General features: G+C 38.3%; 1 protein-coding gene across 3 annotated transcripts in view; it reads right to left on the bottom strand.

The window, feature by feature from the left end:
- Positions 1-306: 306 nt before the first annotated feature.
- The window catches only part of bckdhb (branched chain keto acid dehydrogenase E1 subunit beta), a 72,793-nt gene continuing 57,615 nt past the window's right edge, over positions 307-15,484 (bottom strand). The window contains exons 9-11 of one of the 3 annotated variants that reach the window (XM_079431029.1): positions 11,144-11,230; positions 2,039-2,190; positions 307-660 (exon numbers count right to left, since the gene is read on the bottom strand). In XM_079431029.1, the coding sequence (XP_079287155.1) occupies positions 2,050-2,190; positions 11,144-11,230 (228 nt within the window). In that variant the 3' untranslated portion in view covers positions 307-660; positions 2,039-2,049. The remainder of the gene's footprint in view (positions 661-2,038; positions 2,191-11,143; positions 11,231-15,484) is intronic. The other 2 variants (XM_079431030.1, XM_079431031.1) reach the window with 2 other exon arrangements.

Here is a 15,484-nt window from a genome sequence, read left to right as displayed (position 1 = left end):
TGAAGGAAGCACGCCTCACACGAAGCTCAGAGGGGAGTGTAGATCTGATCTCAGCCGAGCGTCTGTGTGAAGATCACTGGGGCCGGATTTAATATGCTTAAGTGAGTAATGACAGTGTGTGAGCACAACGGACGCTAGAATACATTCAACCTGAGGTCATCTGAGCGCCGCGCCCAGCACCGAGCCGCTGCGGTCACACACCACCAAAATGAAAGATGTCAATTTATCTTTATATTCTGTCCACGGTTTGTGGTTTAAGTCTTGCTCAGCATCCGTCTCTGTCGACAACACACAGTAAAGCTGCAGCTAGTTTTAGAAGAGAGATTTATTCAATTAAACCAAAGATGGTACATTCAGCAACTCACCAATAAAACAGTAACACACAAGACCCAACCTCAATTAAGTTTAATAACAAAGAAACTAAACGGAAGATGGTGACATCCAGGTAACAGTGAGAGCACAGACGGAAGAGCACAGCAGCTGTGTGAAGTCCACATGTTAGTGTTCAGAAACCACGTTTATCCTCTACACACATGTTCAAGGTCGTTCCAGTCCGGTAACATGGTCCCATCTACAGGTAGAAACCTAGTTCTCGATCTGTGTCACCTGTGAACGAGAAAAGATGGTTCAAATGTTTACAGTAGCGGCTGGGCTCTGGGTCTGTGTGCAGTAGTTGTGGATCACGTGACTGTGTCCCAACTGTGTAATAACCTGTAGCAGCCAAATATATTTGGAATTACACTGAAGTGAAAATAAACTGAACGCAAGCAGCATGAATCTGACAATGGAGCACCACTATCTTACAACAGGCTGGTCTTTCCAGAAACAGTAAAGAGCGCTGATACTGTACACTGTTTCTGAGCACATCTTGAGGTATAAGAGCATGTATGAATCTGTACTTGATATTGATTCAGTTTAAAAACCCAAAACTAGAAACCCAACATCATAACTGATATGTGAATTTCTAATCACTTTAAATGATCAAAACTTTAAAAAACCTGTCACACACAATCTACTCCAAGCCTTCTGTCGTCTGAACGATAGTTTAAAGTTCTTTAGCAAGCAAACGGTCTTTTAGTCTAATTGCTTCCAATGTCTTTTTGCTCAAATCTTTACTGAATTTTATCAAATAAATTTAAGAATAACTGAGATATTATTAGTAATATTTCCAGATGAACACTTACTGGCCTGAAGCAGCTTGGCTTTATTTGATTATCCAGACATCATTTAGAGAGTCTCAAATCTGATCATCGGGGTTTTGAGGAACGTTTATTTGTTCATCTCTTAATCATCAGATGCGTATTGCATTGCATTATACGTTTTGACCATTTATATATAATCTTACTAAGACATATTATTTGGAGAGAAATATCAGCATCTGCACCAAACTGCATATATTTCCTCTGAGTGAAATGAGTTTCTTATCCTCACCATATCATACTATGGGCCATAAATGCCTGATGCATGAAATATTATACTGAAAAAAATACATGCAATTTTTATTATTTTTAAAGATCCAGTTTAACTCCTTCCCCGCCAATGACGGAATTTTTCCAGCTTTCTGTGTTTTCACCGTTATACGGTAGGAGGCACTATTATACATCTTCTGAAAGAGTACTGAACGCCTGGATCATAACTCGGGCGAAGAAGCATAAACAAGTGATTGCATGTGTAGGAAGATGCATATGTAAAATACCATGATCATCAAACAACTGCCTAACATTACAGAATGAAATGACGATCCAGGAAGTGGTATAGGAACATGATGTATTGGAGGTGTTGATGGAAACGACACATTCAAGTGTTGATAAAAACAAATACATGAAGCTAAAATAATTTGTCATTTTTATTGAGGCTCTGTTCGTTGTTTTGGCATATTGAATGTTTAGATATTTAAACAACAATATATTCTGAGTGCCATTAAACTTTTGTGAAAATGATCAAAAATGCTGGCAGTGAGAGTTAAAAATGTAGTATTTCACATGTCAGCATTAACAGGGTTAAATAATAATGGTACATTTAAAAAAAAAACAACAACCTACCTTTGCTTTAGTAGTTGATCATACGCTTGACCGCCTCGAAGCACTTCCACTTGTCGGGGATGTAGAAGGGCTCAAAGATGTGCGGGAAGGGCGTATCATACCCACAAACCCTGCTGATGGGAGCCTCCAAGTTGAGGAAGCACTCCTCCTGCAGAGAACACAGTCAGCTCCATTAACACTGTACCATTAAAAAAATGTTCCTCTCAGAACCCATACAAAGGGTGTCAAAGGGGGTAAATACTTATGAAATCAATTATTCTGATTTCACTTCTATTCCACAAAAACTCAGAGGCTTCAGAAAATTCATAAAGAGATCATGAAATTCAAACAATCACTCTGCCTTATATGATGAAGAGATTTAATTTAGGCTTATATTTACAAACCTTGACCAACGCGCATACATATAGAGCTCTTCAAATATGGTAAACAGAAGCTCAAACATGCTTGTTTGATGTGAAAGAACCAACAGGTTTAGCGCTGTACATCAAAATATTGATTAAATGTTTTTTTCATCTTGAAGCTAGATTTTCAATGGGAGGTTTCAACAGAAGGTTTTATTAAAAATATATGCAGTTGTGTTTTCATTTGTGCACTGAAAGAATTGTGGGAAGCTTAACGGTGGTGACGTTGAGGTCATGTGACTTTAGCTTATTTCGTTCTGTAGTCTAGCTCAGCATTTCACTTCTGGTGATTTTGTTTAGGCTTCAAAACCAACTTTGTGTTCATTTGTGAAGACTATCTTCTCATAGACTTTTGTTGGTCACAGTTTATTTTCTGTAATAATCCAAAGCCAATGGAAAAATCCTACTGGGTTTTGGATTCAACCAGACACAGTCAGAGCCAACGCTGAACCAAAGAACATGACCGGAATATGGAGGAACAAGAAATGAATTACAGTGTCCAAATCAAGAGCAACATGATCAACAGCAACAAATGAAAAAAAAAAAAAAAAAAAGGTTTTGTCCTCAGTTGTGACCCCAACGATATAGAACGATATTACTATAAAGAAGGTATTCAAGCCCCAAATGGAACCTAAACAAACCCGATTTCCAAATGATAGAAGACTAAAAACACTACACTTATTTGCACAGAACCATCAAAACTTGTGCATCAGAAAAAAACATTAACGGAGTCTAATGTTTCCCCTCATACAAAGCCAACACTGAAATCTACTGTCTATGAAGACACCTCCAACTTGATGGACACTCACTGTCCAAATCCGAAAACGGAAAACGCATGAGCTAAGCGTGAAACATGTCACACTTTGGGCGAGCTCCTTCATCTGCTGGCGTTTTCTGAAGTGGCTACAAAAGAGCGTCAAGCTTCATTAAAAGGGCTTTGTGCTTGCTTTACACGACGGCCTGGATAAACACAAAAATGTGTTTCGGATTTGCATCGGGAGGCAGTTCCAGAGATGTCAGGAAAGGCTCTGCAGGTCCTGGATGCTCGAGTCTGGACCGCCGCTCAGCGGTCACAACCAGCCTGGCATCTGGCTGCTTGGCTACACATAATCACCGCTTTGGGATTTGATGTGGCACGACGAACCTAGTGCTTCTGCTGCTCAGAAATAGTTTTATCTACACAGGATGAATCTGAAGCATGCGGTTTGTAATGACTGGAAATGGACTCCAGCAAAGGACACATCAGGACATCGGCTGATAGACAGCAGTTAAAATCAGATGCAAAACGTTCATTTGCTTCAGTTCACTCCAACACGTTCGTGCAATGCAGGAAAGCAATGTGCTCTCAAAATGTTGATGTTTTTGGTATTTACGTTTGCTCATTCATGTTTTCCATCCCATCTTCCACCATCACGGCTATGATAATGGTGGAAGTTATTGAAAAAGCAGCATAAAACTAGTTAACCAATCTAAAACCAGCTAAAGCAAGGGATCACTCTGTGGGTTATATTTTAGGGGTTAAAACCCATTTTCCGGCCTGAATCACCACAATACATATTTTGTAAATTACCCTCAGTTTTATAGACGGGGTAATTTGGGGTCATTCTTTTTTTTTTTGTCCCAAAGTGGAGGAGTACACCTGCCAACCTGGATCACGAGAAGAGTAGAAACCTCTAAATACTCTTCCTGGAAAATCAGGAGAACAGAGAAGTGCAGTCAAGCCAATGCACGTGGACTGCAAACACAACTGAATTACTTCAGTTTCACCAACATATGAGAAGAGCATCATTATATCATTAACTTGTCAGTGTAATGATAACTGGACAGTTGAAATTAAAAACAGAAGTTAAACGCTACTTGCTTTCTAAATTTGTTATAGGATGTGATGATTCATATATTTGTGAATGTGGCTTAAGTGACTAAATACTTGTTAGAGCCACTGTACACATATGGATGCCATCAAAAAATACAGTAAAAATAATATTGTGAAGTATTACAATTTAATATAACTGTTTTCTATGTGAATGTTAAAATGTAATTTATTCCTGTGATCAGAGCTGTATTTTCAGCATCATTACTCCAGTCTTCAGTGTCACATGATCTTCAGAAATCATTCTAATATACTGATTTGCTGCTCAAGAAACATTTTTGATTATTACCAATGTTGAATGTTTTATGGAAACTGTGACGCGTTTATTTTTCAAGATTCTCTGAATAATAGAAAGTTCAAAAGAACAGCCTTTATTTGAAACAGAAATCATTTGTAACATTAGCAATGCCTTCTACTGTGACTTTTGATAAATACATCTCTACATTAAAGTAAAAAAATAAATAAACACTAACCTCAAACTTTTGCATGGTAGTATATATACACACAAACATACACATGCATCTCTATATATGCATTTATATATACGCTGCCTCACAAATACACATTTTTGGCTTTCAGAGTGGAAACCGCAACAGCCGCAGATTAGAGAGTACTCAAAGTCTAGCGTGACACGGAAATGCCAATATTACCGACTGTGAGAGCCAAAAAAGACAATTGTGAAGTGTGTATTTGAGCCCAAAGCCATATGAGGACAGATGCTCTCAAACACTCTGAAAAAAGAGGAAACACTCAGATTCACAGTCAAAGAAAGCAGAAAATCTACTGACATGAGGTTCAGTGCCAATGAATTTATCATGTTTTCCATGTGATACCACATTAAATACAAAATCAATATTAATGAGGCCGTTTATAACCTGTCATTACTGATAAAAACTAGTACAGAAATCTTTTAGTTCTGGGACACATACTTCACTTCCCGGCTGTTAACTGCAGAACTAGAAGCAGTAAATCTCCAGGAGTCACTCAGATTCACTGACACTATTACAGAAGCTCCTCTGAGTCACTCAGATTCTTCAGTTCCCTTTAAAAGCCGTACATCACACACCAATCTGAAACGCTGATCTCAAAGGCCATTTTTAGACAATCATTCTGAACTTCATGCTATTTTTCGCTTGATAACCCGGTCAGCGTTAGAGCATGTCAGAAGACTTCACTGTCACTATGAGCAGAGCCATCAAATCGTCTCAGCACAGGAACTAATGTCAGGACTGGATATTTCTCATGTTTTTCCCATGAGCTTCTGCAAATCAGAGCTGCGTGAAATGATTTATGTCTGCCTTTTAATTCATATTTCCCGAATATGAACTGAAGCAGCCGTCAGAATGCAGAACTGTAATATGAATTTAACGAAGCTGACTTATGGAATGATGTTCTAAGAAACTAATTTAATTATATATACATACACCCACAAACATTTCATTAACTTTCAATTGGTAGAGGTGCGCTCCTATTACCTCTGATTTTGCGATCCATATGCTTTGCTTTATTCATGTGGAAGTAGTATGTTAGTTAGTTTACATGAAAAATAGCTGCAATGTATTAGAAGTAGTGACACATTTTCATCTGTCTGAGTAAAACTGATTATTAAAGACAGTAAATGTAGGGTACGACTTGGTTCTATGCTTCAGTTGGATGTTGAGATGTGGGCGTGGCACTTACTGATTGCAAGCTTACAGTTGATTGTAAGAAAGGGGCGGAGTTTAAATAGATCAAATAATTGGAGTCGTCATTCACCGGAACATAATTTTCATGAAATATGACGAGGTCAAGGAATTTAAAGGGGTCATATGATGCTATTTTAAAGATCATTATTTTGTGTATTTGGTGTAACAGAATGTTAACATGCTTTAATGTTCAAAAAACATTATTTTTCAAATACTGTACATTATTGTGGTTACGCTATGCCCCGCCTCTCTCAAACGCGTTGTTTTCTACAAAGCCCCTCCTTCCAACAAGTGCAGTCTGCTCTGATTGGCCAGCTGACACAGTGCATTGTGATTGGCCGAACACCACAAGTGTGCATCGGAGTTTCAGCTTTCAAAATAAATATAAATACAGTTAATAATGTCCTTAGTTTTGCCATCAGTTCAAGCCCGAGAGGGGCACAGAGTTGCGTGACAGACACAGTAGCCACGTTTACATGTACACTTTTTTGTCATTCCGTTTGAAAGATTCGGTGGACTGTTTACGAGAGACGTTATCTAATCCGATATGGTGTTTACATGTGCCTGTGCTTTTGATTTTAGGATACGATAATAGCCTACATGACAACAAAAACAAGTCACCAGAGGAAAAAACGCCCATATTTACATTAATATTTTTAATAGCTGCTTGCACCTGCTTAGAATAAACGGTTAATATGTGAATCCCTTGCGTTCAATCCAGCGCTCAGTCATATGGCCAGAATGCAATCATAGAAATCATACGCCCCTCTGTAATGCAGCTCTGAAATGAATTGTACTCTGACACTACAAAGTTTTACTGTACTTAAATTGAACAAATACACGATTTCTTGTTGCTGAACAATGAATCAAAGGAGTGGCACTTTATGAACACAGGGAGTGATCGCAATGAGCTACTGTGTATCACACATAACAAACATGTTTTCGTACAATATTCATGGCACGTATAAATTCAAGCAGATCGGAAATTATGAATCTGTAATCTATATAAAATGACAAAGGTAAATTTTGGTCAAGTTGTTTATTTTCATTGAGCTATACTTTCACTATCATTGTGTTGTTTCTAACGTTAAGCTGAAAAGCAGAAAATTGTGCTTCATTTCAGAGCCATTTTTCAGTCTGGACATGAGAGCAGATAGTCCGTAACACAGCGTTCTCCATTCTAATGTTTTTAACTGTATAATTAAAAATGTAACTTTATACCTTCACCATTACCCAGTCTTTACTGTAGTGTCAGTGTCGCTGACATCACGTTCAGACGACCCGACCTCTTGACGTTTTGACAGACGCAAAGAAATCGGTTTAACGCGTTTACATGGTAGGATTTTTATTTTGTTCGGTTTATAGAAAGGTTTATCCCACCTCTCTCAAACCGATTACAATTTCATTCGGTTTGGGCATTTTTATTCCGGTTGAGGTGTTTATATGGAGCATTTTCATTCGGATTGAACTTTTAAACCGATTACAAGGCTCCATGTAAACGCACCTACTGATGATGCTCGTCTGTGTTTGCACACAAGCCGCGGTTTAGACAGCTGACTCCACTGTGATGTGACCCTGTCTCTCTCTCACACACACACACGATGCGTTACGCTCTTTATTTTTAAAAATAGCCTTTGTGCACAGCCAGCCTTGTACTCTCCTAGGTTCACAAAACTGTCGTCCATAAAATGCGTTGCACAAATTCGACCATTTGTGTTGTGCTGTTCTGTTGTAAACAAATCTTAACAATGATTCCTAATTGCATCTATACTTCCGGAAGGCCAAATAAAGCGCTATTGTTTTTGCATAGAAACACACAGCATCTCCCTGACATGGCTGCATCAACACTACTGCGGTTACTGAAACCACGGCTTCTTTCTTTGAGTGAACATATGGGCAGAAGTACACAAATATTTCCATATCGTGACGTAGACATGTGGGGGCGTGTTTGAATGAGGCGTTTTAGTCCGGACTGGATCAGCCTTCTCTTTTAGATAGAATAAATCATTTTGTGAGAGACTTTGAGCTTTGTAACTGCAGATTTTATACATGCACAGACAGCTACATAACACACTAAAGAAAAGGAAAACAAGAAATCGCATCATATGACCCCTTTAACAAATTAAACATATGCATGGATCAATCATTCACAAGATTATCAATAACATTTAGAAAAAGAGCATTTATTTAGCATTTAGAAACCGGATAAATTTTTCACTTCTATCCAACTTTAAGCTAATGAAACTCTTCTGCTGTGTGAATTGCAATTCAGGAAATTCTTCCTGTTACATTACTCCAATTCACTTTCAAATGAATTCAGATTCACACTCATGATATGGAAGGAGCCAGTTCAATACCTTCTGCAGACACATGATCAGATGCCGTCTGAAACATGGTTGCATCATAAATGCACACTACACTAGAGGAGAACACTAGCCACAAACCCCTTCACACCTCACACACACACACACACACACACACACACACGCGCGCGCTTAAATTCCAGAGGAATCTGGCTGCTTTATTCATACACACAGAGCGAGACAGATGATACTGAATATAATTCCAACTATTCCATGGAGTTGTCCAGGAACACAGAGATGAATGTGAAAAATATCCCTGTTCCAGGTCCTGGTCCAGGAATAACAGTACACTGTCACAGACTCAACTTCTGTAAGATCCTCTGCTCAATGATTTCAGCGTCTCTGCTGTATGACTGTCTCTACTGTGATAGAATAACCCAACTAGACTTTTTTTGGGGTGACTTTTAACACCTTACCTATGTGTTTTCTAAGTTGTTGCTATGTAAAAAGTGCATTTTAGCGAGAGAGAAAAAAAGTGTTCAAGTGTGACCCATACTCAGAATTTGTGCTCTGCATTTAAGCCATCCAAGTGTACACTCAGTAGTGAACATACACCCGGAGCAGTGGGCAGCCAATGCTGCGGCGCCCGGGGAGCAGTTGGGGGTTCGGTGCCTTGCTCAAGGGCACCTCAGTCGTGGTATTGAGGGTGGAGAGAGTGCTGTACATTCACTCCCCCCACCTACAATCCCTGCCGGCCCGAGACTCGAACCCGCAACCTTTGGATTACGAGTCCGACTCTCTAACCATTAGGCCACAACTTCCCCTATAACTGAACTAAAACAACTGAACTAAACAAGTGTAGTTCAGTGAAATAACTCAGTATTGTAAATATGCAAATCTGACATCAGGACCGAATTTATGGGTTCATGTACCTCTCATGTGGATCCAAATGTTTCCATATCGAAGAGTGAGAACCAGAAGGGCGTAAGTGACATTTTTGGTGAAATGGAGATATATACATCAAATGAAAGCTCTTAATGAGCTCTTTCTACTGGCACAAGTACTGTCATCCATGAGTGTGAAAATGTGTATTATAACCAATTGAAATCAGTACACAAAGTCAGATCAAACTATGGTAAAATATTTGTTTGGGCTCTTCTGTAAAGTTGGTGAAATATCACTTACGCCCTTCTGGTTCTCACCCCTCAATATTCACAAAGTAATGTTTGATTGCTAAACTATTATTTATTATGCAAACCTATACTTCACTCCTGTCCCAATATCCATGTAAAATGAAACCTTCCTTTATTGCATTATATGGTATGTTTATGAGAAGACTGTACATACTGTAACTGTTGACAGTATTTAAATTTTTGGCTGGACTAACCTTTTAAATACAACAGAACACAGTTCTTGTCTTTCAGAATTTGTCTTGAGGAAAGTAATTTGCGGTTTAATTTATCCATTATTTCAAGCTGGATAACAGTGCAGGAAACACTGTCAGAGGACTTCTGTTCATAGTGACAGATAGGCTATATGCTTGATTATTAATAATTAACTCATTTCATTTATGTAATATTGTGATTTTTAAAACGGTTACCTAAAAACATTAAAATTAAATATCTACAGTAGTTTTTGCTATGGTACTGAAATTGGAACTAACTGTGAAACTATCAGTGAAATCTTACTGATATTGGTAACAACAACTAAAATGTTGGTATCGTGATGACACTAGACTGCAGAAATGGCATGTTCGTTATGTTGGGCCCTGGGTGTTTAGGTGAAGGGCAGATACGTTAGCCGCCGTTATCGCAGACGTCAGTAGCTTGACCACAGCTCAGGCTAAAAGCCTTTTTTAGCATCTTTTCTGTTCAGTGCCATTATCTGAGCACATCCGGCTGACTCACCAGCGCCCAGTGTGTCCACCCCACTCACAGGTGCTTTAACAAACTCTGACGTCAATGGAAATGTGACTGATGTTTGTTTAAAGGCTGGCCCTGCATCTATGCATGGACCAATCTCTCGAGAAAATTTCTAACATCAGCACGAGGCCCGAGACACTCATGAATGTGAATACGGCCGATCAAAAGCTTGTGGTCAGCATGTACTTGAACTCAGCAAGGATGCATTAAATTGATCAAAAGTGAGAATAAAGACATCTATCTATAATAGATTTTTTATTTTAAATGAGTGCTGTTCTTTTCAACTTTCAGTTCATCAAAGAATCCTTAAAGAAAACATTTCCGCAAAACTATAACTGTTTTCAGCATCGATAATATTAAGAAATGTTTCTTGAAACACTTTGACTCTCAATTTGAATCCAAAAAATAAGGCAGATTGCCCATTGACTAACTACTAGTTGGTCTGACTGGTTCTTAAGACAGTCTGCTTATGAATTTCAAGGATTCACAGAAAGGACTTGCGTTGTTGTGAAGACCGGCCTTTTACCTGGAAAACAAACTAGGAATAAGAGGACACAAAACGCATCTTTGAGAGAACTGAGATGCGCTGTAATCTTGTTGCTCAACTGACCGTCTAAGCACATTAAAAATACAACATTCCTCATTTGATGCATCCTTGATATCAAGAACACATCCAGAGATGTGCAAGCATTCATGAGTACTAAGGTTGATGACGCAGTACAAGAACACACAGATCTAAGTTTATGCAACTAGCCACAGGTCTACCAATAAAAAGCACAATTTTTAATTCTTAAAGTTCAGAGATTATTTAGTTATAGTGTCAAAAAGCAGAAAATGAGCGGTAATGAAACGCTTCTGCATCCTGCTCATCTGTAAAGCATGACATCCACAAGAGTCTTGATTTCCCATCTGATTCTCACCTGAACCGTAGAGCTGATCTCCGCTGCGAATCCTCCGGTCACCGGAGCCTCATGACTGATGAGCAGCCGACCCGTCTTCAACACCGACTGGAAGAGAGAGAACAGGAGCTGTTAGTAAGTCTATTTTTAATCAAAAAGAGATGGAAACATGCACAAGCCTCAATATTTTATCTTTACTAGACAACATTGTAATTCTGGCTCTGAATTCCAGCCCCTGAAACCAAAAAACTAAATATTTTACACCCCTAAATCTTCCACATTTCATACCAAACAAGCTGAATTGGGCTGGTTTGCAGCACATTGTAAAGTAAGGTACACAAATTCGTGAAACATCAGTTTCTTACAGTTTAAGCAACTGTAGTTTGATCCTGTCTCAGGATATTTCTACACCCAATCAAGCAAAGGTGAGGTCTTTAGAGAGTCAAAACATGACGTTCAAACAAACACAAAAAATTTCCTGTCTAAAAAAAATCTGGAAATGTTGCAAGTCAGATTAGCTACATTTACATACAGCAAAATAATTGGTAACACTTTATTTTGATGGTCCCTTTTGAACATTCTGCTGACAATAAGTAACTTTGCACACGTGTCAACAAACTCTCAGTTGAGTATTAGTAGGCTGATTAATATCTGCCAACTCTTCATAGTGATAGTCTCCCAACAAATAATCTACTGACCATAACTAACTTCGCAAGTACATGCCAACTTATTCTGACCCTACCAATCTACTTATACTGTACTAACACTCTAATGAGAGTTAGTATATATGTAGGTGCAACGTTACTTATAGTGAACAGAATGAGTTCAAGGGACCATCAAAATTAAGTGAAACCAAATAGATTCTTTAGGGTCTTAGGGAAAGTCTATAACATACTTTGGTTAAAATTTCTCAATGGTAGTGTAAAAACACATTTTTTACCATGTCAATATCAGCTCTAGCCATTCTAGTCAATGTTTCTTTAAATGCTAATGAGCTCTGGTGACTCCGCCCCTCTCTTCCGTGTTGGTGACGAGCAGCTGGCTAACTAGCACGCTATTAGGAAAGGCGATTTGCAAAGATTCATATAAACTGTTATACTCACTTCCGTAGATGAAGCTGGATCACGAATGATTCAGGTGAACATAAACGCATTTAGGCAGATCAGGATCAGCGCATTCACATCAAAGCGAAAGTAACGTTAATCCTCTGCGTTTTGATTGATTTTTGGAACATTTGAGCTCCATTCGAATGAAATTTATATTGTATAGAAAGGAACGATGTGGATCTAAAATAATTTGATCAAAAGGAAAAAAACATGTAAATACCTGAATCTTCTCAGTCAGATTCAAAAATACCTTCTTACCAACATGCATATGTCTATTGAACTTGCCATTGAATGAAACTGAATATTTACTAAACATATCTTCAAAATACAAAAATGCATGTAAAAAATGTGAATCGATTTTTTTTTTTTAGGATTCATGCAAACGTTTTCTGAAATCGGATTGAATTCATTGAAACTGATGAAAATTAGTGCATGTTCACTCTTAAAAACTAAAGGTGCTTAAAAGGTTCTTTGCAGCGATGCCATAGAAGAACCATTTTTGGTTCCACATAGAACAATTCAGTCAAAGTTTCTTTAAAGAACCATCTCTTTCTTACCTTTTTATAATCTGAAGAACCTTTTTCGGCACAAAGAAGCTTTTGTGAAACAGAAAGGTCCTTCAGATGTTAAAGGTTCTTTATGGAACCATTTAGACAAAAAGGCTCTTCTATGGCATCGTGAAGCACCTTTATTTTTAAGAGTGTACACGTGGACACCTATCGTCCACATGAGCACCGCAGCTCATGTTTTTGAATTCCTGGCCACTGCATTTATTAATTAGTGCAGACTGAAAACACCATTTGCTGTTGATTATGAATTTTGTTTGAAGTTCATACTTCACTGTCAATGGTCATTTTGACTCAAGTCAAACAGTCTTTCTGTTAGCCTGATCAAAATAAACAGCAGGTCACAGCTGCAGAGCACTGACCAAACACCAGATTCTACGAGATATGAAACTGACAGATCTTGCTGAAAAGTTGCGCTCTTCAAAGGAGAAAAACAGGTGCAAAACAGCACATTATAATAGGACTCTAGCGCTTGTGATGAGGCATTTCCTGCAGAAAGATTGTGGTTTATTCTGTAATCTGAGTAATTATATAAAAGCCTCAAATTGTATTGAGATCAAAAGGACTTAAATGTTTGCCATTTCATGGTTGTGCATCTGATGAGAAGAGTGTGATGAGGTCTGGCTGTTCAGCTGGAAGATTAGCATGTTTCTCCACAAAGACAGAGAAGAAACTACACCTGCAACATCCACTGACTTCAATGTGTGAGTCATGTGTGCTGACTGTTTTAATTTAAATGTTAATTCCAGGCATCATTGGTACACGATTGATCTGTCGAGTACTCAAGTAAACAAACAGGCTGCACATGATAGGCACAGAATTTCTTTAAAAAATGAGATGCCACAAACCTCATGAACTCTAGTTCTGAAGTGCTCATTGAAAAACAAACAAAATGCTTTCTCACTGGACGATGAACTTTGCAGGATTACTCCCAAAAGTGGATTTCATGTGGCAAGGAGCATGAAATATATTTCACAGGGCATGTTGATTTCCCAGACCTTGCTTTAAAAAACACAATATATATCTTTAACATTCAGCTATACAGATCTTCTTTTTGTTTGACCAGTCCAACAAACTGGTCTCTCCCTATATGGGTCAAAATTATCCATTTTTCTTTTATGCCAAAAATCATTAAGATATTAAGTAAAGATCATGTTCCATGAAGATATTTAGTAAATTTCTAAGCATAAATATATCAAAACTTCATTTTTGATTAGTAATATGCATTGCTTAGAACTTCATTTGGACAACTTTAAAGGCGATTTTCTCAATATTTAGATTTTTTTGCACCCTCAGATTCCAGATTTTCTAATATTTGTATCTCAGACAAATATTGTCCTATCATAAATCATACATCAGACGATGTATACATATCAATTTCGAAAAATTGACACTTAAGACTGGTTTTGTGGTCCAGGATCACATATTATGTAAACAAAAACTTTTATTTTGGACGCGATTAATCATTTGACAGCACTAATAAAAACAATGTACATTTAATTAATACGGTGAAGACTATTCAGTGTTTAATATTTATGCTCCATTTCTGTAGAACAGTCCATTATGTTTAGTAGGCAAAACCGTTTACTTCGTTTGTATATTTTTTCTATTATATTTGTCCTATTTTCTTCTTTTTTATTGTATTACTGACTGTTGTTTGTTGACAGTGAAAGGGTTAAGGGTCATTTCATTGACAGGAGCCTCCTGGTATTTAAGGGCCCTCTGAAGTCTAGTGGAGCTTTTCCACGCCATGGTACGGTTCGGTAAGGTTCACTTTAGGGGGGGTTTTCCACTGGGTACAGTACCTGGTATCCGGTACTTTTTCAGTACCACCTCGGTTGAGGTTCCAAGCGAACCGTACTGTTAACAAAACGTGACGTGTAAACCCTGCTGATCACTGATTGGCCGGAGAGAATTGTCACTACCTGCGTCGTTGAACTTGTGACACGAGACACAACAGACCCGCTAGATTTAAATCAGCACAGCCAGCGAAGCATCGAAAGCAACAGTTTTGAACGAGCACACCTTTCTTTTAACAATAAAATAAACGGTTTCGCGGTCCGTTGAGGAAATCCAGACATTCCCCTCATTGATAGCTGAGGAGCGGATCCAGCGAGAGCCTGATGGAGCGACGCGGAATGAAAAAGTTCTTCAGGAGTCACAGCAGTAGAGGTGGCGCAACTATAACGACATGTGAATAATCCCGTCCACTCTAAAGCAGTACTAAACTGCAGTGGAAACGCGAGCCGAGCCGAGCTGTGCCGAGCACCATAGGACCAGCACATCTCTGGGTAGGTGTGGTTGAGTGGGTAAATATCTGGTAAACCAAAGGTTGCAGGTTTAAATCCTTTAACTAGCTTAAATACCACTGTGTCTCTTCCTTCAAATAATGCTTCTTTATTGGCATTATTGGTTCTTTGAATAACTTTTAACATCAATGGAGTCCTTCCATTCCACAAAAGGTTCTTTATAGTGAAAAAAGGTTCTATACATTTTTTTAAATGTTCTTCTAATTAAGAAAGAAACAGGTTAATTTGGCAAAGAAAAAAAACTCTTTGGAACCTGTTTTTGAGTAAAACGCTGCCTGTGGTTACTTTGGACCTGACAGTGAAACGAAGAGTAATAAATGATTAAATAATAATTCCACACCTCAAAACCAAGTTGGTGATGTTGCTGAAGCTGCTTCTGAT

The sequence above is a fragment of the Barbus barbus genome (assembly GCF_936440315.1).
Source record: "Barbus barbus genome assembly, chromosome: 12".
In the NCBI taxonomy this organism is placed as follows: domain Eukaryota; kingdom Metazoa; phylum Chordata; class Actinopteri; order Cypriniformes; family Cyprinidae; genus Barbus; species Barbus barbus.
Note: the sequence above shows the minus strand (reverse complement) of the source record. Positions and strands in the feature narration are given on the sequence as shown.